The following is a 24,782-nucleotide window of genomic DNA, read 5'->3' as shown; positions in this document are numbered from 1 at the left end:
GAAAAGCTGCTAAAGTTGGAGCCTCTGGGCTTTGTGGAAGTCCTCAGTGCCATTGCCAGCAGATCCTCCTTGGCCATTAAGCAGTGCTTCTGTGTCACTCAGCCAGGGAACGCTATGTACTTCCATTTAAAAACTGTTGTGAAGTCTCCTGAGTAGGAACTGAAAACTGTGGACCACCATCAGAGCTATGTCCTCTGGCCTTTCCCCTCCAAAATTGTAGCAGTCATTTTTTAAGGTGTTTTTGAGTAGCAGTGGGAAACCACACGAGCTGCAGAGATTGTAGGAAGGCACTGAGAGCATCTAACCAAATCTTAACGTCTTTTACTGGATTTGGACTCAAATCTTTGTGTGCTTCCTCTGCTTATAACTTCACCTCTTTTGTGAATCAAACCCAGCTTTTTTGTTGTGCAAATTGTACAGGAGAGCGAGGTCCAGAAAAAGATTTTTTTCTCCTTCTGAGCACCGCTACGAACTCTTACTTGTTCTTGAAGAGAACAAGACCATTCATCTTTAGCACCTTGCAGGTTGTTTTTTCTTTCAAAAAACTTCTTTCAAAGTCAGAGTGTAGGCAAGTGATCTGAATGATGAGAATAAGCCCTGTTCAGATGTACCCAGTCCCTGGGCAACATGTGAGATGGCAAAGGCCATCCGTTTGCATTCGCCTTATGGACATTTCTGTATGTGACACCTTCTATTTTCCATGCTAGTTAAGCAGCCTTCTTCCTGAGAGAAGCACTAGGAAGCTTTGATAACACTTTATTAATACTTAGTTAGCTATATACAAATGAAGTGTTTAATTGATTGATTTTGTGGATATTTTTGATTATGTAAATCCAACCCAAGCAATACTAAGTCCTGTTGCTGGACGTAGCTCACAGACCAGCTACCTTGCAGGCAGATGTCTGGCAGTAAATTCATCAAAGGCTTGCATGTACAGTTCTTGGCATTTCTTTTCGTTATCACAATTATCAGGGAGTACAGATGAACTGGTTTTCCCCTACATCCTGTTGGATGGTTGCTTTTGAGGGAGGAGCCCGGGTGCAGGCAGTGTCAGGGATGCAGCATCTTCCTTGTCCGTGCAACCACCAGGGACACGCTGGCTCAGGCAGGCTGGGGCTGGGGCTGGCCTCAGGGTCTGGCAGAGAAGGGCAAGGGCATCTCAGGCACTCCTGGGGCAGCCAAGCAAAACAGGCTCCCTCCTGCAGCCTGAAAAGCTGGGGCACATTCCCCTCCTCTGCCTTTTAAATGACTTGTATTTGTCCAGTCTGCTTAGGCTAAAATTTAAGATTTGTATTCAGAGGTGCTGACTGACACATTTCCTTTATGAATTCTTGTGGATTGCTATTGATTTTTTACTGTGGTTTTCAAAATCCTACTTCTAGGACTCTAGAGATTTCCCTGCTGCAATAATAATGTATTGTCATTCTTAATATCTCAGCTTCTTGACACAATATTCATATTAAAACCACAAAAAAGCTACATTAGACTAACACCGAGGGTCTGCCTGGAACCCACCAAGGCAGGGGAAATCAAAGTCAAGGCTGAAAATTAGGGCTGACACTGTGAAACGTATCCCATCGTACTTAAGTACTGGAATTCATCTGTGATTGCAAGATCACTTGCATTTGAGAGATGGATTCCTCTGTACAGCAGGAATGAGTTATGATGTGTTGTAAATCCTAAGGATTAACTGTTGTAGTTGAGAGTGCCTATTTTTGTGGAGAGCTACATAAGCCAGCATTATGGAAACTGCTTTAACATCTTTTATGAAATTTTGTTCTCTTTCACAGACAGGGCTATTAAAAATTCATTCTGCATTTCTGCCGCTCGCATAACAATTCTGGATCAGATTGTTCAGGTCAATAAGGAGAGAATAGATATGTCACAGCATTATTTGTATGAGCTTGTAGCCATTTTCCCCTTAACTATGTTGTCCCAAAAACGTTTTGCAGATGTGCGCTGTCTTTTATGAGTGTGATAAACAGTTTGATTTATTCACCTCCATGATGTAAATGTGTTGTGTGAATGTTTGTGGCACCATGGAGCTATTGGAAGGCCTTCCATTTGACCATGTCTTTTGACCTTTCTCATATTGTCTGTTTGGGAGCCAAATTTTTCCAGTCACAGTTTTTTGTGCTAAGTAGGAGAGTTTGCTTAAGTTGTTCTTTGGCCTCTCAGTGTGCTATGTGGAACTCTGTGGAGTGTCAGGAATGAGAGTTGAGAAATAACAGGGAAATATCTTGTGGCTGAGGAGAGGCTGGGAGGGCCTTGCATGCTGGTGAACTTCTCCAAGGGATGTGGGCTGCTCACTGGCACAGGGTCCTCTGCTGCCATCACCCTTCACCAAAAGGGAACAGAAATGTTCTGACAAAATTAAACAAATCAAATATCTAGGTTTATATTTTAGAGCAAAGTGTTTTAACAATATTTTTATTAATGGGTTTAGAAAAAGCTGTTTGTGCCCCTTTCCATCTGCTTCTCTCTTCTGTTATTCTCACATGAGAATCCATCTGACACTACCCCTCCTAGTTCATTAAGGCAATGTGAAGGGGTTTCTTTATAAAGGAGGATTATGGGTCATTTGCATACATCTAGGATCTGCTTTTTGGTGCTGGTTTGAGCAGTGAACAGGTAGGGGCAGGAAGTTGACACATGGATTCCCATCAGAAAGGAGCATTCAGACCTTGTGAGCTGAAGCACCTGGGAACTCAGCACACGTGGAGAGGCACAGTCTGTGCAACATGACCTGGCAGTCCTGATGGAGCCCCAGGGGCACATGACCAGGGGTCATTTTGGTGTAGATGGTGACCAGCTTTACTTGCTACCTGCCTCTGAAGACATCAGTGGACTAAACTGAGGTTTTGGTGTAATTAAAGGGAACTGTCAAACACCAGAACTGTTCTATGTGCACAGAATATCCCACTATGTTTGGATATTCAACAGCACTTGAAGAACTTGTATATGTTGTTTGCTATGAATAGTCTGATACTGAGAAATAGAGCATCACCCCAGCTGCTTTCATAGATGTGGCAATTTCTAGATTAAATTAATTTTAGAAAGACTAGATGAAGTTACAGCTTTACTGGAAAGCTTATTTTCCTCTGGAGAGATGGCTCATGCCTTTCCCTGACCAGACACATCACTCTGCTGGCACTTTGCATTGGTTAACACAATTCAGAGGGTAAATGCTGGTAACTTACTGAGTCAGCATGCAGTTATTGGTTCTTGAACCTACTGCAAATCACAGTTTTTATCATATCCACCAACATCCCCAAAGTGTAGTGTAAATGTTTGGAAAATATCAGTTACCGATTGCATGTTCCATCAGGGTAAGGTATTTCTCCTGAAAGTGTTAAACCTCATAATCAACAAAACTCTTAAATAGAGAAAAAAATTAAAGATGGCTTTAACAGATATGATGTGCCCCAACATTATCACACCAGACCGGTTTAATGTAAATTCAGTACTTTTAAGAAAAAAATTTGTTTTGTTTCTTTGAAATAATGTATGCGTGAGTTAATCTTTCAAGTGAATTATAAATCCCTGTAAATGCAGTTAGCATTGGAATGAGCTATAGTTACAAAAATTGGAATGAAGATAAATCATGTTTCCTTGGTGAAAATCTAATAATAGCAGTCAGGTCCATACAACACTGCTCAGATATAGATCCCCTGTGATTGTGATGTGCTCTGAGGAGCTCATGCTACCCACCCTTGAGATCAAGGTCCACAAGGTTCAATACTGGGCACTTTCAGTGCTTCAAGAGTTTTATCAAAACTATGGCACTTGGGGTGGTGCAAACAGACATGCACCGAAAACACAGAAACAAACAGAATTGCATGATTTTGGAAGAGGCAAGGTGAGACTTTTTTACTTTAAGAGTGATTATAATCCTGAGTGTATTTAAGCGTCTCAAGGTCAATGGCAGCTTTGATAACCTGTGCCAGAACAAGGCTTTTTTGGGGAGCTGGGGGTGGATTGGCAGTACAAAGATGCTGTGTAAAAGCATGGGTGAGGAGGAGCAACGCAGCTCCAGCAAGGTGTGCTGACACCTCTGACCTCATGCCCTTCACAGGAATTAAACTTGTTGTTTTACAGAGTCAGACCTTTAAAAAGAAAAAAAATCCTCTGAGGCCCTCTCCATTCTTTTCTAGAAGTGTATTGGAGAGCCCTTGCTAACACGGATCTTGGAGAATTGTTAGTATTAAACTGCTGCCAGATTACCAAAGTGTAACAATGTACAGGACCTGCACTTTCAGCCACTGTCTCTTCAGTGTGTGGGTGAATGTCAAAGGGAATATTTTGTGTCAGTTCCTTGTGACCCAGATTCCACAGAAGTCTCTTATAAAATAATCTTTGAGCAAACACTACTCACATGTCCTAAGGACACCTCATCCCCATGAACCCAAAGGCAGGAGTGAAGCTGCTGTGCACTGCAAGATCTGTGACTTTCTATCTGAGAATTTTGGTCTTGTTTGATAGTTCAGCCTTTGTGCCCTGCAGATCCATTTTAAATTGTCTGAAGCAGGAATAAATCTATTACAATGACCACCATTTAAAAAAAATAATACAAGATGGGTCTGTGAAGAGGTGTTAAAGAGTAGAAATGAAAGGCAGAAGTTGTAAGAAAAACCTGTTCATTGGACAGACCTGCAATGCAGTAAATAATAACCTCAGATGTGAAAGACAGCATGTTCTAGAAAAAAGGCAGTGGAAAGGACTTTTTTTTTTTTTTTTTTTTTTTTTTTTTTTTGTGGGTCTAGGGGAGAAAAGGTCCTTTATTCTTTGGTAACTTTTCTGATTTTAAATATGTGCTTGTCTGGTCATGAGGAGCAAGGTCATTCCTACTGCTCAGGGCCTGGGCTTTGTGCTGGTGTTGGTGGGAGCTTCTCTCCTCTCTCCTTTTCCTCCCTCCCTCTATCTCTCCTTTTCTTTTTCTCCTGAGGTGCAGATGGCCACATTTGCAGGTTAACTGGAACAGCTGGAGGCACATTATTAGCTTCCTGCTGCTAACTCATATTTGCTTAGATTTTTTTTTTTTAACAGCAACATAATTTACAAGTGGTAGGCCAGTGACAAAGCTGGCATGTTCTAAATCCGCATCTGATTTATATAATGCTGTTGCTTATCAGTGAATGAAGTCATAATTATTGCTTTGTACCATTAAATAGCATAAATATATAAACTGTTACACAAATTGCAGCAAATGTTTCCTCTAGGGAGCTCTAGACAAAATTTTAATGTAGTGCATTTGTCTGTGGTGGCAGTTTCTATGGTATATAATAATGTTGATAAATTTTACTGTAGCAAGTGACATTTTATAACATTAATCCTGGTGGTAAAAATCTGATGAATACTACAGCTGTAATGGTAGGTACAAGAAGAAAGAGAGCTTTTGACACCAAGTGAATTGATTTTAATAGTGCTTTAGAGCTGCAAAGCACAAGGATGGTGCAGAGATGGTAGATGCTTCGCTGAAAGGGGAGAGGACTAGGGCAGGTGCTGGACAGCGAGGCACCAGGGAGTTTGACTTGATGATGGTGATAATTAATTCTTTTTAAAATCTTTATTGATAAATACTTCCTCTGCTTTGAAAAGCAAAAGGAAACCAAATGGTGAGATGAAACCATTTAAAATGTCCCCCAGTTTTTGCAACTCAGCACATGTAAGTGAAGGCACTGTGCTGGGTGCTGTGCTCAGATGCTGTTCCCTGCCCGTGCTGGCAGCTGCTGGGCACAGGGAATGGGCCAAGGGACAACTGGGCAACTTGTGACACAAGGACTGCCATGAGAAATCCTTCCTGTGACTCTGAATAGGGTGGTACAGGGGGCCTTAGCTCCTGTCAGTAACAGCACAAGTGATGTTGCGGGCTTTGCAATCCTTTAGAAATTGCCATTGTGTTGCTCTGTGATCCAGGGCCCGGTGCCTGGGCTGGGCTGGCCCATGCTCTCTGTGCAGGCAGTGGGGTGGCACAGCACTGCCAACGGTGCTGGGCACAGCAAAGTGCCCACCAGAAAGCCCTGGGATTTTCACCACTCATGCCTGAGGTGCCTGGCTTCAGTCATGGCTGAGAGCAGCTGGTGTGCTCCCCTCCTCAGAGACACCTGCCAGGCATGGAGACAAAGGGGGCAGCCCCAGAGCGAGCCTGGGCTGTGCCCTGCCTGTCCTGCCAGCTGTCTGAGGATGGTTTGTTTTGGTTTTATTCCTGGAAATAAGGAGTGCTTATTTTCTCCAGAAAAGCTTTTAAAAAATAAATGGATAACTCAAAGGAGATTCCTCATGGGCACTGTACTTGGGACACTTCTATAAAAATGGAGAGCAGTGTAGTTTTTTACTCAGTCATTTAGATTGCCATGACCCTTCCCCCCGAAAAGTGGGGGTTTTTTTCCTGTTTTCTTCATGACATGACTTCTTTCCTTTTCAAAATCATGTCTCTGTTTCAATAACATCAAAGATAGATCTAGATGGTAAAAATTGCAGCCCCTGGCCATAGGGAAAATCCCAGTGACTTCAGACTGAAGAGCACTGAGGCTCCTGACACACATCGTGGCACGTTGACAGCATTTTTGTTGTGAAACCCTGACATGTCCTATATGGGTTTTCCTTCAGCTGTTTGCTTCCCGCATTTCTAGCATTTCACATGCCCCCAGTAATTATCTTCCTTTCTGAGAAATTGTATGTTTTTTCCTGCCATCCATTAGCATGAAGTTTATTGAGCGGTTGGGGATTAGTCACAGTTCTCTCAGGGGGCTGAAGTGCTGATGCTGGAACAATGTATAAGGAATTCTCCACCAAGAATGTTGTGCCTCCCTACTCCTCTGCCCCACGTGGGGAGGAAGAACAGAGGCTGAGTTGGCTCCCCTGCCTGGTGGCTTGGGGGGTGCTGGTCTGTACACTCCACCTTGGAGAGATACCCGGGTGCAGGCTATGAACTTTGCTACTGGCTTAAGTGGTTGGAGTTTCAGACACCAGCACTGCTTTAAAAACACAAACATGCCTGGGAGCCCTGCACCTCACCTGTGGTACAGGAGGCACTGCATTACAGGCAGAGAGGGGTGGGAAGCCCATGGCAAGGGCATTTTCCTGTAGGAGTGGCAGGGCAGTGACAGGGATGGCAGCAGCATTGCTGTGGGACAGACATGCTCCACCTTCCTTTGCTGGTCTTCCTCCATCAGAGCTCTCACTGCACCACGGAGCAGTCTCTGGGGTGCTCCATCTGCAGCCTTCCCTTTGCTCCAGCTGCTGGCCAGAGTGGCAGGGGAGGGAGCAGAGCTCCATGACGGGTGGTCTCTGTCCCTGGGGAGGATTGCAGTGGCAGTGCAGTGTGGCCATGGCTTTGGAGCCCTGAGATTTACTTTGAATGTGTATTGCTTGTCAGTGTTACACTTAGTGAATTCCTGTACAGTGCATCATGGCTTGTCCACAGGTGAAAAAGTGAAAAACATGGCTCTGCCATTAACAATTTTAGAAATAAAAACCATCTTATAATGGAAATGTGGCTCTCTGGAAATGTGAATCCTAAGCTGCTTGTCTAAGTGCTTAATCAGCTCAATGCACACCTGAATCATGGTTAATAATAGTAGGGGCTGTACAAGCTTTGTTATGTATTCTGCAATACTGCAGTGATTCCCAGCTCCCTGTGAAGACCACCAGGCCAGTCCCAGCACCAGGCATGTCACAGAAACTGTCTCAAGTTCACACCTCACGCTCTGCAGCACCAGAGGGTGCTGGGGCTGTGAGTAGGCCTGGCTCTATTTACTCACTTCAGCGTCTTAATGCAATTACAAAGATGTTGTGTGTCCAGCCAGCTTGGTCCATGGCAGTGTTTGGTTTGTCTTTAGGAGGTGGTGAAGATGTGTTTGATGATGTTCATGAAGCAACAGGGCCATCTAGAACAAAAGCCTGTGTTACAATTACTTTGTAAAGTCGTTCTGCATTTGTGTGTCTACTAGAAGCACTTATGCTTGAAAGCAGCATTTGATTTTTTTTTCAGCTACTCTAAATAGATCATCTTTACAGACCACAATAAAATGTTTGTGTAATGCTTAACTGTACATTAAGTAAAATCCTGCATTAGAATATCCCTGTATAATTTCTATTGGGTAAATAAGAGCATAAAGACAAGTATCCCCACAATTCCCATTACCACATTCAGCACTTAGTTACATTAGAAAAATGAGGCATTGTTCTGCCAACTTTTGTTTCCCTCCATTTGTGCTACTTACCACTTATGAATCCAGCAGGCTGACCCATGCAGCAATTATTTCTGAAATCCAGCGATCATGGCACACGTGGGTCCCCCAGCACAGCTACTGCCAGGGCTCCATGGCTAGCACTGTGCTCCTGTGCTCGTGTCTAGAGCATTATTGGCCAGAGCTGGTGTATAACTAATGGCATTTGGAAGGTGTAGGTGTAATGTTGTCTGCTGAAGCATGATTTGTATTGCATTAAAGCATCCTGGTGGTTTTAAACAGGCTAAAGGGGATTTTCAGCTGTGGTCAATTACTGGGCTGCTGCACCAATGGTGTGCAGGGTATTTGGGTACTCACAGGAGCCTGTGTTGTACTGACACCTTGCCCAGGCCTCTGCAGACCAGCTGAAGCAGTTGTGTGTTTGTTTGGGACCATTGTGAGTTTCTGAGTATATTACAAAGTTTCTTTCTATACTCTTCTGCTCGACTGTCCTGTGCTTTGCTCCGGGAGGTGTGCAAGGTGAGCATATCTTCTCCTCTTCCTCCTGAGAGTGAGCACTTGGACTGCACCTTCACTGCTGTGCAAATTGGCAGAGCTGGACGTGCTCCCTTCCCCACCCTCCAGGCAGCAGGAGGGCAGGGGGCAAGGCCAGCCACTGCAGTTCAACTCCAGACCACGGCATCTGCTTTACACAGGGGATGGGGGCAGGAACCAAGGTTCAAAGCTGCCTCTGCTTGTATGGAGAAATCAATATTTAGCCATAAAACCAGGAGAGGCATGTTTGGGAATCGAAGCCTGAGCGAAAGGGTTCCAGTATTGTCATAGAAGATAAAACAAGAGGAAAACATTTTGAATTTACTCTTTGTGTATTGAGGCCTTTTATTATTCATCAGTAAGTAAATATAAGCTAAGGGAGTGATTTGTTTCTAACAAGCTTATAAAATACTAGAGTCATTTGTGAGTTTATTGGAGTGCTGATTATAAACATTCCCTCATGCACACTCCTTTGTGTCAAATTAACATTCAAAATACAAATATTGTATCTTTGAATATTTTTGTAATCTCTTCCCAAGTATTTGAAATCTTCGATGAGAGACGATTGATGATGTTACATGAAAAGTAGCCGAATGCTCTGTCACAGTTTTGGACATATTTTTCATTTCTTTGGCATTTGCTTTGCTCCTGCTGTCTCTTTGAATTGCCTGCTTCATGCTCTAGCATTTGGATTTTGATACAATGCATAATTGATGCTCATCTAGCTGCAAAGATTCAACTGTTGTGTGTGCCACGCTGTCTGCACGCCTCTTCCTGGGATGTGCCCCACAACCTGCCAGGACCTGTGCCCAGTGGAGGAGTGGCCATTCACACTGGGGCTGGTGGCCTTGGCACTGCTCCCTGTAGTTGCTGGGGCAGTTCAGGCACATGGGTGGCACCAGGCCATCCCAGGTCTCCCAAAACACTCCCTTGAGGAGCTGGACTTTTCTGATCACACCTCAGGACTGATTTTGGAGTTCCTCTTGTGCAGCAACGCACTTTCTGTTGGCAACCATAAAGAGGAGAGATGCAAAGAGTAGGCATCATCTACTACTCATCATACCCATCTATAGGATGAGTAGTTGATGCTTTAGACCATTCCTCTGTGGGCAGTTTTCCAAAAGGATGGGCTGTGTGGGGAAGCATCTCAAGGCCTTTTCAGGTGCTGCTGGTTGAGACTAACAAGCTTTAGGACACAGATCTTGGCAGCCCTTCTTGCCTCTATGGCTACAGACTTGCCACTTCACCCCCTCAATACAGCAAGTGTATTTGTAGTTCACTGAGACAGACCTTTTATTTTACAATTTTACAATTTTGTTTTCCCCCATTCCTACTAAAACATTCCCCGTGTTATCGGTACTCTGCTTTTCCTGTCAGCATGGACCTTGTTTTTATTAAGCAGAGGAAAATCCTGCAAGGGTGGGTCTTAGGCTAACATTATTATAGTGGCTGCCATTTAAAAAGTCAATTTTTGCCTACAGGCAAAGTATTGTTATCAGAGTTCATACCTATTTTGCATATATACAATTGTATCTTCCCTGCCTCTCTGGGGTGATAGGAGCAAATGCCGACTTCTTAATGCTGATTGTTGAATCTGAGGTTAAAATAAGAACTCACAAAATAAAAAAAAAGAACAAAATGGTGGATAGCAGGTCTCTGACATAGATAAACCTTTTTGGTTGAAGCAAGCTATGATGGCTTGATTGAGAATCTTATTTTGTTTGAAGGCCCAGCTGAAAAGCAGCTTGATCTTTCCTCTCCTTTTTCATTCCTTCATTGTAAGTTTTGCAGGGCTGTGGAATATGGTTCTTCTCATGTGGACTTATTAGGTGGACACCCCAAGTCTCTTTCAAGTTCAATGATTGCACATCAGGCCTTTCTCTGCAGCAATCTGAAAACACGTTTGGATCTTTCCAAGGCACCTCTGCATGGCTCCAGTCGTACCATGCACACCCTGAAAGCACCCATCCTGCTGAGAACATCTTAGTGCTTCAATTTGGGATGAGGCCTGGGGCTTGGCATTTTAAATTTTTTTCAATTTAATTTTATTTTATTTTTAAATGTAACTTCTGAGAATGAGAGGAGTTGCTGAGAGCCCAGGACACCTTACAATGCCAAGAGCATGAGATCTAGGTGAGTTTAAGCAAAAATAGCTCTGTAGGACTCCTGCTCTTAATGAGCCATCAGAGCCTCCTGAATGTCCTTGTGTTTTGATGCCATGGCATGCTCACACTTTCAGGTGGCTGCTTCAGCTCTGCTGTAGGACTGGCTCTTCCAGATCACTTTATTTAACCAAAAATACAGATTTGCCTTATCTTTTACACTATGTCTTCTGTCACAGACCACATATGTTCTCCAGAGTCTGTCTACAGTGAGAGTTTGCACATGGCTTTCCTCAGTGGATTAAAAAGCTAATGACATATAAAATTAAGAAAATGTGTTTCTAAAAAAAAAATAAAAACATGCTGGCCATGTTGTGCACTGACAGAGCCATGTTATGACTGCCAACAGCCATATATTCCTGACTGAACTACAGACATAGTAAAATAGAAAGGAATTTGTTCACAAAGGCAGAAACCTAAGTCTTCTGAGTTTAGCATCCCAGAATAAGGTTCTGCCCATTCTTCCCTGCCACGGGTGCCCCTCCCAGCTCTGCAGGATGTGTGTGCTGGTCTGAGCTCTCCTTCTGTGCAGAGCTCAGGGCAACTGCTTCAGTGCTGCCTGTCCAGCTCCAGATCATCCATGAAGTGTGCAAGCTGGCTGGCTCGTGCAGCACAACAACACGTGTAAAGGGGTATGAGTTTGATACTAGGTTTTATGCATTGTAATCCATGTTTGCATGTTAGATGAGCACTACCCAGAGTCACTTTACAGTCTGTGTTATGCAGAGCCCTTGCTCAGCTGTCAGATCTCTTCCAGAGAGTCACTGGGTAGCAGTGACTCTTCTTATTCAAGATGAAGCTGGCTAGAGGGTTTGATTTCCACCTGGACTGTGGAGAGTGAATCAAGCAAATTGCACCAATATCAATGGGAGATGCTCTGTACATTTACTTGTGCATAATCCCACAGTACAAGAATATATGTCTCCATAATGCAGAGATGCTTAAGAAATTTTCTTGTTTTCATGCAGATTCTTCTTTTTGACTGCTTTAAGGAATATCATGTGTTACTGCACCCTGGGATTCCTGATTTAAAATATGTCTCATAGGGGAGGTTCATTCTTTTGGGCATATTTGCACTTAACGAGCTCTGAGGGATAGTCAAGCCATGCAAAATCAGTTACCTGTCTTAGCCAGCCAGACCTTATTTAGTCACCCTTGGCTCTCTGTGTTTGCAGTGGCATCTCATTTTGACATCCCCAATAACTGATTTGTGTCCCTGTCCCTGGGGAGAAGGAGGAAGGAGGCACGTGGGTAGGGTGGGGAACAGGAGCCTCTCTGGGGCTGGGCTGTGACATGAATTCAACCCTCAGATGAACAAGTAAGCTCTGGTGCAGTTGTGCTGAGTGCTCATGTCAAGATAGCTGGGTAACCATCATTTTTATTTTCTAAGAAAAAGCTGAGAGGTGTTTCTGGGTTTTTTGCTTATCTGTAGGTATTTCAAAGAAATTTGATCTTTAAGTTGATAACAATGCCATAAGAGATTGCTTTTTAACCAGAGACTTCTCCCTAGGAATACTGTTTCTTAATAAGACAACAAAATTAATACATATTTAAAAGAAATGCATTTATTTGGGTAAGTGGTGCAAATTGCCCCAGCATTATGGGGGTGCAGCATTTGGCCAGTCTCTGAGTGTTAGGTGATCTGCCACAAAAATGATGCTCATGGCTGGTTTTCAATTGCATTTTTAACTCTGTGCCCACTGCACCATTTCCCAGATATCTATATTATTACAATCTTTTGTTAGACCATAGCTGATACTGCTGTAAAGTTTACATTGCTGGATACATACTTCCATGTTTATGCAGATTTTGCAATATCAGAATAAGGCCCCTTATGCCAATGCACCTGTACTCACGCAAGAGGCATTGCACCAATGCAGGGATAATAGAATATTTTTTTGCTGATAGAAATAAAAGTCTACCTTCCCACTGAAAAAAAAAAAACTAAAAGTTGACATTTATTATGTTTTAAAGCCTGAAAGAACCTTCAGTGTTTCTTGGTTAAATTGTACATTTAGGTGGGTTATTTTTAGGAGTTTTATTTCTATTTCTCCTTTTACTGGTTTTTCTGCTTCCCTGATGCCATCATGGGAACTGTTTATGCTTTCTCTTACTCTATGCATTGCTGAGTGTAGTTGACAACAACTGGCTTGTAGCCTGTCATGTTAATTATATATTATTAGAGAACACTAATCTGATGATTATTTACACGATAGATTTAAAGTCTATCATGTCAATGTGTGCTTGGGAAATGGCAATGTGAACATCAGTGATACACATCCGTGGGAGTTGGTGTTTTAACAAACACTGTGTGCTGTCCCAGGAGTGCTGGGCTGGCTCAGGGGGCTGCTCACCCTGCCCTGCACCCTCAGCTCAGGGGGCTGCTCACCCTGCCCTGCACCCTCAGCTCAGGGGGCTGCTCTCCCTGCCCTGCATTCCCAGCTCTGGGGGCTGCTCACCCTGCCCTGCATTCCCAGCTCATGGGGCTGCTCTCCCTGCCCTGCATTCCCAGCTCAGGGGGCTGCTCACCCTGCCCTGCATTCCCAGCTCAGGGGGCTGCTCACCCTGCCCTGCATTCCCAGCTCATGGGGCTGCTCTCCCTGCCCTGCATTCCCAGCTCTGGGGGCTGCTCACCCTGCCCTGCACCCTCAGCTCAGGGGGCTGCTCACCCTGCCCTGCATTCCCAGCTCATGGGGCTGCTCTCCCTGCCCTGCATTCCCAGCTCAGGGGGCTGCTCTCCCTGCCCTGCCCCCCAGCTCAGGAATGTCTGAGTACTCAGAAATGCAAAATGCACCCAGTAACAAGGCAAATGCCTTTTGAGCAGTGGTTGTGGGATGCAGCTGCCCCCCTGCACCCAGCCAGGGGAGGGATGGCTTTGCCTTTGGCACCTCGTGGCTGGCGGGTCCTGGAGCTCTGGTGGCCCCTGTGTGACCACGGTCACTGCATGCTGGCACTGCAGGAGGCACAGGTGGGATGTGCTGGGGAGGGGGCACCTCACAGCTCTGGGGGCCTGCTGCTGAGGCTGGGGAGTGTGCCAGGCCTGTAAAAGGAGAAAAAAAGGGCTTTGCACCTATTTAAAGTAGGTTTAAAGCTTTGCATGTTTTTAAAGCATTGGCATATTCCAGTGGGATGTTTAATAAGAGTATAATGATGTTTTAATTTTAATTTTTAATTTCACAAGAAGAATAGATGCCAAGTAGATGCTAGTTATTGCTGTTTGTCTGTACTGAGCTGTTCTATGTGATATTGTCAATAGCATGAGAAGATGAATGTGTTCCTGTTGTGCAGCAGTACAGGGAGCTGCTCCCAGGGAGGAGAGCAGGAGCAATAAGGTGTATTTAGTTTTCAGCAATATGATGGCATGAGGGAGGATAGTGCAGGGAATAGCTGTGTGGCCATGGATTCAGGGCTGTGTTACTTCAGTTTCCTCAGGTATTGACATTAAACTTGAAATAACACAACTCTGAGTATTTCAAAACATTGAAATACATGACTTGATTTGAACTGTGTGGGAATTAGGTGTTCTTACTAAACTCTAGTTATTCCTAGAGGTTCTTTAGTCTGGATAAAGGTAGTTCTGTGTGTGGTTGTATGGACTTGCACACTCAAAGAGAGCATGTGTTTTTTTCCTGTATGGGTTTTACATTTCCATTTTTACATGGAAGCCAGTGGAGTTATTCCTTAATCAATTATTGTGAAGGAGCAGTCAGACCTATCAGGCTTCAGTCCACAAAAAGTTTTAATATAGGCTATTAAAATAGGCATCTTCAGAGAAAGGCTGATAAAGTGTGAAGTTATTGTGCTGAAGTATTGTGTGCACTTCTATAAATTATGTTTATGCAGTTTCCCAGATTAATATCTAAATCTAAAATAAAGCTTTGCAGGCAGGCCCCTCTGGGGCTCTGCAGACAGAGATAGATGATGCACAACTCCATGAACTCCTTTGAACTTTCAGATTTTATTTTTCTTGTAAACTGAAAATTAAGTTGATGAAGCTGGGCCTGGCAGCCCCATCCCATGAGTGTGAGGCTCAGCCTTCCCCCCAGGAGCAGTGGGAGCACACAGCCTGCAGCCAGGAGCAGGGCAGGGGCTCTGGAGCAGCACAGGAACTCGCAGTCAGGAGGAAACTCCCTTCAATCTCCTCTCCAGTCCCTCTGGGACCATGCTTCTTTTTGATGGTCATTTTAATATTGCAGTGTACTGACATATACTGGAGGCAGTGAACTTGCAAGCTACCCTATAAATAATTTGGCATCTAATTCTGCATATTTTGAGCTCAAGGCCCCCTAAGATGATGAAAGAGTTTAAAGCCTGTTGTGTGGTTAGGCTAATTTAGCGTGGAAAAGAATACCTTTTTGAGTCTGAAGAAGTGCATCACAAGTAACCCTGGAGTTTGTTACCAGGAATCTATAGGAACTTCCTCTAGCACCAGCAAGTCCTGTAGCTTCTGTCCCCTAATATAGTCCCTGATTTCCTGAATCCATTTTCCCCAGAGAGTCTCCCCACCTGAAGAAGAGCAATTGCCCTTTGTGCTGATAAACCCTTGTCTGGGCTGCCCATCCTTTGGAAAACTATGATAAACAGACTTGATTTTAATGACTCTTATCTATAGGCAAATATAGGGAAAACCAGCAAATTACATATGAATGCATGTTGGGAACGCTGTATTTTTGCTGGTATTCCTTATATAGTTTCTAGAAAAATCTGAGCCCCCATGTTATCATTTTTCATTAAAGTGATGTTTCTAACCACAGTGGACAGCTCTCATATCCCTTGAAAACTTATAATAGTAAAATTGTCATAAGGATGAAGCAGAAATACAAGATTTTATTAAGCAATCTTCAGCTCATAAAAGACATCAGTGTTGTGCCATTCTAGATCATATAAATATATTTCAAAGCAGAATCATATTTCAGCAGAGAGATAAAGCACAAAAGAATATGATTAGTGGATACCAACATAAAATATTAAACCGTCCAAGAAGGGGTGTAGGTGTGTGTTTATCCACACAGGCACGTTGGCGGCTGAGAGCAAGGAAAGATTTTGGCAATCTGTCAGTGGAGTCATGAGCACAGATATCCATGGCATTGTGTGTGTGTGTTGTGCAGTGGCAGGGGGGTTTGGCATGGTTTCTCACAGCGCAGAGCCGGGTGTTTCCTCACAGCCACTGAAACCGCTGAGGAAACATGATGGGTGTCTTTAGTCTGGCAGAGTCGTCAAAGGGAGATACGAGCTCTACCTGGATAAATAAATAAGTATAAATAGTTTTCTTTCTGATATGTGACCAGATTATTTTCCAGTTGATTTCCAGCCAAGGTCCCAAGGGGGCCACAGATCAAAAAAAGATAAGGGTCAGTTACAAGGTTGAGCTCATTCGGTGTTGCCATAGTAACTGACCTCCAGCATCCCTGGGAGGACGGCACCCAGCTCCCCAGGTGACATTTCTGTTGCCACGCCATCAATCCGCTGCCTTTCCCCGCCCAGGCTGCCTGATGGCCGTGCTGCAGAGCACCGGGTGCCACTGGCAGTGCCAGCTGGAGCACGGGCTCTCCTTGACCCCAGCAAAGGGAGCATGGGCTGTCCTTGGCCCCGTGCTGCCCCCAGCAAAGGGAGCACGGGCTCTCCTTGGCCCCAGCAAAGGGAGTGCAGGCTCTCCATGGCCCCATGTCCTTGGCCCCATGCTGCCCCCAGCAAAGTGAGCGTGGGCTGTCCTTGGCCCCGTGCTGCCCCGGCCTTGGCCCTGTGCTGCCCCAGCAAGGACAGGGCCCAGCCGCGCCCCCAGGAGCAATTACACAAATGCAGTGCAGCAGTGTGGCCCAAAGGTTTGTGCAGCAGGTTATGGGTTTAGGCAGCAATGGCGAGGAGGAAGTGTTGACCATACAGAAGACATTGTTTTTGTCCAATGTGACCATCTGCAAATTTGCTGTCCCCTTGCAGCAGTTGCAGTGTGTCTTCAGACCTTGGTTTTACTTCCATCCTTGGATTGTTTTTAATGAAAACCAGTGGTGGAGTGGTGCAAAGCAGATGAGGGATCAAAGTGGTTCTCTGCAGGCTTTGTGTTTGAGTGGGGTGTCCATCACTGCTGCCCTACCCTGGTTCCAGCCCCTTGCTCCTTCACAACCACATGGAAAAAATTGCTGGGGAAGCTCCTTTTCTTACATTATAAATTTTTCCCTTTGATTTGTTATTTACTGGGAAATGAATTGCATAAACAGAATAGTTCCATGCAGTTTTCATTTTATTTCCCTGTGTTCATTCCAATTCCTATTTATTTCTACCATAATTAGAGCACACGGCCCATTTAATTCTACTGAATTTATGATCTAATGGACAGAAGAAGGTTCTCTGTGAATACAGTATATTAATGCTTTGTTACACTGAATCACAGTATTTCAAAGTTCATTAAAAGCACGGTTAACTCATGGATGTTAACATCTGAGTACAGGGAAGAAATTCCTTTTTATTGCCTTAATTTGCTGCAGTAGAGTAGAAATATACTGGTCTGGAAAGCTATAGTGTGGGATGTACATGTTGTTGTCAGCAAGGAGCATCAGATTATTTTACATGATCTCTCAAATTAGGACTGTTGCAGTTATTCTGTAGGGGAAAATTTTTGCTTTATTAAATCGAGTAGAAGAGAGAAGTTTTAACTAATAGTAAAGACAATGCCATCTTGATATTTGGTGTTCAAATCTACTCGTTAGTATAACGTGTCAGTACACGACAGTGTTAACATGTACTTCCACATTGCCATTAATATAGTTATAATTAGAAATGCAGCTGATACAGTAAATGGGTTTAATACAGCATTATTAATTATACTGCATCCTCGCCAGGAGGCTGCTGGTGTCGGTTCTCTTAGAGGCTTAGAGACTCATTGTAATATGTATTAAATGCACATTGCTGCAGCAGAAATAGCTTCATGGAGAAGCATATTCCCACTCTAAAATGGGCAGGATGGCAGTGTAAGTGCTACTAAACACTCCATCAACATATTTAAAACTATCCTGCAAAGGCGCCCGGCCTTGGGAACAATGAGTGACGTGCTCTGCCACCACGGTTCAGCTGGGTCTGGCAGCCCACTAATCCTCACTAACAGGCAGTAAATTATGTACCTCCAAATTTATACAAACGCCTGCCTTTGACATCAGCGGGCACCACCCAGGTTTCACCTTCAGGATTCAGATAATCAGCTCTCATTCCTACTGGCTTCCCTCAAGACCAGTATGGAAATAAGTATGTGTCTGCCAGGGATCAAATGCTTTTGGAGACAAAAGTAGGTACTGAAAACATTACAGGATACTATCATCTCCCCATGATACTTTTACACAAAGCGCTCTGTTCCTCTTTTGGCCTGACATAGTTTCAGCCTGACAGAATCCAGCAGGCCTGCTTGTTTTAAACAAGAGCACATCCTATTATTTTTTTGAGAAATGAAGTGTAAAATTAATGCTTATTATTTTGAGCTCAGGAAAAAAAGGCAAGAAACCCAAGATTCTTGTTTGCTGTGCATTGCTTGTTTAGTCCTGTAATCATCTGATCCCTCCATAGATACGCTTATGAAGAAATGGGAGAAGATCTGGCATAACAAACTGTAAAAATCTGCATTTTATTTTACAAATGAGAGGGGCTGCATAATTCACTTGAGTTATGTAGGTCTCTCATAGATGCTTGTCATGCTAGAACAAAAAAGGCGAATAAGAATGAGGGAAATGATGATATGTTTGCTTTTGCCCAGCACCACACATTTGACTGTCACACCACATTGTCAAAAAGCCTCCTTGCAGGTACCTAGATGATCTTATATAATTCAAGGAAGTTATTCTCCAAAGGTGACTGAGTATCCCTGTACATGTGCTGTGTTTCTGTGTAAAATAATATGCTGTAAAATGCCATAGAGGAGAGAGTGATTATAGCAGCAATTCTATCTATATCTTTGGGTATTTTCATATTTTGAATACACATGCATGAAAAGAGAAGCGTTTGTCATGCTAACCATGGTACTTTTTCCCCCTTTTTTTCTTTCTGGATGGTTTTATAGACACAAGAAATACATAATGGACTCCTGTGGGAGTGGAATAAAAACCCCCACCGGTGAGGAGAAGGCCTTATAATTCAGAAGTGGATTTGCAAATCAAAAGGTCTTGCCTCGAGTGGGATAAATTTCCAGATCTGCAGGAACCCATTATGTTTTATTATTTTTCATTCTAGTTTTAGTTTGTTTGTTATGGGTTTAACTATTTAAAATACTGCAGGGATCAGCCAAGAAAATACACAATCTCTGTTACCTAATTAAACATACCAAGCTTGTAAGGATATTCTTTAACTGAAATGCTGAGCATTGTTTGTTTTTCTTTTCTTTTTTTAGTTTTACTCAAATTATAGATATTTAGGCTGGAAAAGGAGCAGCAGTCTAGTCATCAGTATGTGTCCATCTGTATTTATGAACACATGTGCTCACACAGGACCATAGGCTGTACATGAATCACTGTTTTCCGAACACCCAGTATGTAGAGGGTAGAAAATTAATGTCAAACATGATTTCTCTGATTTATTCGTAGAAGGCATTTGTTCCATTCCCCCCAGTTCCTGCTTTGTCCTCTGCAGGTTGATTGCAGCATTTGGTTGCTGTACACAGCAGTGTGGCTGGGCATGCTCAGCATGAGGCTCATGTCCCTTCCCATCTCTTCTCCCCTCTGGAGCAGATGCAAAATTCACACAAAGCCAGAACTTTTCAGGCAAGGGTCTGATGGGAGACTCCAGCCTTAGGCCACAGTGAGGGGAGAGGGCCTGGTTTGGAAATGTACACACTGGAGAGGGCAGCGTGCCCGCCCGTGGAGGCTGCGCGAGCGGAGCATTGCAAACCTCGACGCGTCCTAGAAACATCCCAGTCCCTGCTTGTGGCTCCCAAGAGAATCCATAGAGCTGCTGCCATGGAGCTACCAGCCCTTTCATCTTTCTGTTCCTGGCTCTTGCCTTTTCTCTTTTTATCTCCTTCCCAACTCACCTGTTTACATGTCCCCACGCTGCCTCCCCATTCCCCCGCAGCTCTGGTGGAGCACTCACTGTGGGCACGCAATGCCACAAGGGTTCCAGAGGCAGCACGGGCAGCTCCCACTGTCCCAGCCTTGTACAGGGGCCTTGGAATCCTGATAGCACCAAAGGCTTCATAGCAAGAAATACTTCCCTTCTCTTTAGCCCCTTTTAAGATAGAAAAAGCTAATTTGAAGCAACTGTAAGTAAAGACCGTGCTCATGAGGGCTCACATTATTTGTAAGAGCCAAATGCATTTGGCAAGGATTAGTTAATGGGGTAATGTAGTAATTTCTTAGCAATCTTGGAACTAAAAATTAATAATCATTGATATTTGAGGATGTAAATATAAAGGTGAGTGTAGAACAAAAGAAAGAATTTATTTAGTTTTTAAAATGTGTTTTCAGGAGAAGCTCATGAGCTGCCACAGTGAAGGAAAGAACCACTTTTAGGGAGTTATTTGCAGAAACCAGGCACAGTATTAAAACCTTTTAGGTAGTTTCTTTAGGTAGTTTTTATAAACCACATGCTATGTTTTCTAAAATTCTGCAACTCCCTCCCTCCCTTCTCTTAAGAAAACCAAAGCATTGTTTAGTTTTATGTGTGAAAATTGCTTTAACATGACTTCAGTTCTTCAAAAAAAAATCTCTGTACCCAGAACCACAAACTTCAGTAAATAGAGAAGCATAGTTTCTTGCAAAAGTGCTAGACTTAACCGAGGGTAATAATTATTGCTATTTCACTGAGTTCAGTTAGAATATAGACACAGCTAAAATGGGGTCTGGGTATTCAATACTTAAGATATATGACAAGGAAAATCCACAATCAAATTACATTAAAATACCTTCAGTGGTTTCTCTACACCTTGTAAAAAGCCAAGATATAAAAAAAATTTACACTGACACTCTGCTCTCAGCTCCTGCTATTCTCCAACACTTCCTTGCTCTCCTGTATGTTTGCAGTGTACTCTGAGGTGAAGACATCACTTCAGCCCTCTGTCAGTGCTGGTGGCTGAATCCACACTATTAAAGTGCTTTTAAATGCTGTTTGACTCTTTAATCCCCTGCACCCAGGGCAGGGCTGCTGTCCCTTTGTGGCAGGGCTGTTGGGAGCCCTGTGTTGGATGGAGCTCCCAGCAGAGCCGGGGTGTGGGGGCTGCAGCCCTGAGCTCCAGCAGCCCCTCCTGCTCTGGGGCTGGGGGTCCTGGGGCTCCTGGGGGCCCTGTGCCCAGCACAGCCTTCCCCACCGGCTGCTGCTGCCTCCCCGACGCTAATCTGCTGTGTCACTAACAAGTTGTATCATTTGAACCTTGCAGAGGAAGGCATCAATCATGAGTGCAAGCTGTGTAACCAGATGTTTGACTCTCCGGCAAAGCTCCTGTGTCACCTGATTGAGCACAGCTTTGAGGGGATGGGAGGCACATTCAAATGCCCTGTTTGTTTCACAGGTAAGACAGGGAGGCCAAGACAAGCCTCAGCGTGCATGGCTAGATCCAGAAATGACACTCGGGGGATTTGTAAAATACTGTATTCCTTTCCCTGGGAAAAAGAAATACTGTGCTTGGAAATGTTCAAATATCCTCTGTCTGAGCTGGGGCTCGCTCTGCCGAGCAGCTCTGTGGCATCTGACACCAAGCAGCACTGCCACACGCAGCAGGCTCTCCATGGCCCCCACGCCTCCAAACATTTACATTTTGCCTGGTGACTCACAGGTGCTGTGTGTTTGCAAGGGCAGGACTTGCAAGGGATGGACCTGCTCTTGCAAGCCCTAATTCACCTGAGCAAGGACTCTTTAAAGGCCAGGTGGTTCATGGTCTGCTTATAGTGCTGAGTAAATGGGAGTAAATGTTTGATAACACCAAATTGTACAACTCTATGGTTTTGCCAGCTGCTGTCTCAGAGTTTTTTTTTTAATCCAGTTTTCTTACAGTGGTACATTTCTAAATTCTGTCTGAGAGCCTGCTAGGTATTCCTTCTCTGTAGATCATTTAAGCTGTCTCATCAGTGCAAATGATCACGGGTGAGTCTTGCTTTTCCAGGATCTGCAGGGTGCATGCTAAAGGCTGCCTTTTATACTCTCTTCAACACAGTAGTTAACATCTGCATTTCTGATCTGTTTGAGAGATAAGGATGGTGTAGGTGTCACTGTGGGCCTGTTGTCAGTAAAGGGGCATGACCTGCTATTGCTTTAACTTTGGTGGGAATAAGGTGAACCTACATTCTTTAGGGTTTGACCCACCATTTGAGAAACTGCTTTTTGTGTGAGCTTGGAGTTAATATATTCTTTCTGAAATGTGCTGTAAAAAATTTTGGATGCATTTGTTAAATTCTGCTGAAGAAGCCATTTTCACATACAGGTGACCATTCATGTAAAGTGACACAAAAATTAAATCAGATATAGATATATTTTTTTACCAGCTAAAGCTGTGGTTCAATATATTCCGCTTCAAAATTTCCCTTGGTAAAATCAGAATAATTGTCAATCCAGAATCATAATGCAGATGCTGTGATATTTGTGATGTTAAACAATAATATTTTTCTTTAATACTGAATAGACAACTTATTTAAAAGATCTAAAAATTGTGGCAAGTCTGCCCTTTCAGATTCACATTTCTGCCAGAAATGCTGTTCTGGGCCACGTATCTTCCAGACCAGCCATCAATGCTTCTCCTGGCCCAGTTGTCCTGCATTAAAAATGCATCTGATGCACCTGCCATGGGCACAGGGCTCCCCATGGGAGCAGTGACGTCCTCTCTTTGGTCTGAAGGCTGAGTTCTTCCAGTTACCTGGACAGTGTTAGCTTTATGCGAAATATCAAAAATCCATACAGGATGTAAAGTCTGTTAAAAGTAAGCTGACTGTCAGCCTGGAGACTCTAAATTGAGTACTTGTAAGGAAATTCTGCTGAACCAAGTGTATCAGCACTTCTCTGGCAGATATCCTTGGACCTTTTACAGTTGCAGAGACTCTGAAGTGTAGTTTGAGACCAGGTGCCTTATATGAAGCAATCTCAACTAACAGTACTGTATTTTTTCAGTTTTTGTACAGGCAAACAAACTGCAGCAGCACATCTTTGCAGTGCACGGGCAGGAAGACAAAATTTATGACTGTTCCCAGTGCCCACAGAAGTTCTTCTTTCAAACAGAGCTTCAGGTATGTTTACAACAGGAGTAAAAACAAAGCTAAAGCTGTTGATTTCTCTGTGCAATTGTCACCCTTGTGCAGCATTTAGAAAAGGTGCATAACCTTGGTATGGTCTCTTCTGCCCTTAAACAGTCTCTCAGTCTCCTCTTACCTCCTTGGGTGCCTGGAGGAGAAAAAGGTCTCTGAGCATGGCTGGAATAAATAAATAAATAAGACAAGACAGATATAATGATTTATGAGTATTTCTCTTGACAGTAGTGTTGCTACATCCTTACATGTCTACGTCAAACACCTTGTAAATAATTTCTTTTTCTCCATTAATAATTTAGGGACTGATTAACATACAAAGACTAAGCAAATGGTAGCTGCCCCATCCCCTTCCCTGCTGCTAAATCATAAGTAAAGGAATTTTCCCTGCTGAGTATGAGACAGCATGGGTGCATCTCGACACGATGCTCAGGTAGAGGCTCCTCCCAGGCAGCAGCACATTGCCAGGCTGGGCCCTGCACCCCAGGCCTCCCACACCACTGTCCCTGGCAGCTCTGGGGCTGCAGCCACAGCAGCTGTAGCCTCCACAGAGCCAGAGCTCACACCCATTCCCAGGGGCACAAATCCTTCTGCAGGGGCTGAGCCCTGACCTGGGCATGCTGCTGCAGCCACGCTTGGAGCCCTGACCCCAGAGGCCTCCTTGGAGCAGGGAGGCTGGGGGTAAAACCCCACAATAGCCCTGGTGCTGAACCCACAGACACACTGAAGCTGCTCCATGTGTGTGTGCAGGGCTCCTCTTGGGCAGTGGAGCCCAGAGCCTGCCCTGGCACAGAGGTGCCCACCCTGGCTGCCTCCTCACACCCATCTCACCTGTGCAGCACGGCCACCAACACCACCCCTCCCATCCCCTGGGAAAGGCAGTCTTTTTATAGAATGGTACCATATGCCTCATTTAAATGTATTAGCTTTATAAACCACGATTTACTTAAACTTTGGAGGGTTTTTATTTATCTTGCTGAATTCCCAAGCTGCTGCCTCTTGTGTTGTGCTGTCATGCTGTGGAAGGATGGCTGATCTTTTCACTTTGTTGATTTTATATTTTTTTTCTCCCAGGGGATCCCGCCTTTCCCTTGTTCTAGCGACCTGATTTGCATAAGTGTACAAAAGTTTTAACTATACCTTGTTAATATTTTAATAAAGTCAGCAGATTTTGGGTTTGTGTGTTCTCACTATGAACGTTTTATGAAGGCAGCAGTGGCTTGCAAAGACAGCTTTGATTTTTTTCCTCCCATATCTCCCTAAAAGTGGTGTTTGGTCAAAATGCCAGCACAATTAAAATGGGAACACTGGCTTCCTAGGCCACTGCATTAACCTTTAGAATCAGATGATCAAATAAAGAGAACCTGGTTAAATTATAGTCTAAGCAGCCTATTTTTTGCAATCACAGATTTTAATTACATAGTGTTTCAATTCTGAAGTTTTGTGCATTGCACAATTGCTGCAAATGTCAGCTTTAATCATATAAATTAGGATTGTAATTTTTCAGTTTTTATGCAGGATTTTTCTGCACTCAAAATTTTTCTGCTTATAATAATGCATAATAATTACATGAGCAGTTTTGAATTATGTTGGCTACATGAAAATGCAATACTTAGCTGCACAGTTTTAGTCTTTATTTCAGTAGTGACTCAGAAATGTGTGTTTACTTTATGCCAGGGAATTTACTAATG

General features: G+C 43.8%; 1 protein-coding gene across 3 annotated transcripts in view; it reads left to right on the top strand.

Moving 5' to 3' along the window:
• ZNF423 (zinc finger protein 423) overlaps window positions 1-24,782 on the top strand; it is a 225,833-nt gene that overhangs the window by 181,286 nt on the left and 19,765 nt on the right. For all 3 annotated transcript variants that reach the window (XM_058813410.1, XM_058813409.1, XM_058813411.1), the window contains 2 exons: window positions 21,237-21,368; window positions 22,958-23,073. In XM_058813410.1, coding sequence (XP_058669393.1) covers window positions 21,237-21,368; window positions 22,958-23,073 — 248 coding nt within the window. The remainder of the gene's footprint in view (window positions 1-21,236; window positions 21,369-22,957; window positions 23,074-24,782) is intronic.

The sequence above is a fragment of the Ammospiza caudacuta genome, chromosome 13 (genome assembly GCF_027887145.1).
Source record: "Ammospiza caudacuta isolate bAmmCau1 chromosome 13, bAmmCau1.pri, whole genome shotgun sequence".
NCBI classification, from domain to species: Eukaryota; Metazoa; Chordata; class Aves; order Passeriformes; family Passerellidae; genus Ammospiza; species Ammospiza caudacuta.
The sequence above is the reverse complement of the archived record's forward strand: the minus strand, read 5'-3'. Positions and strand labels throughout refer to the sequence as shown.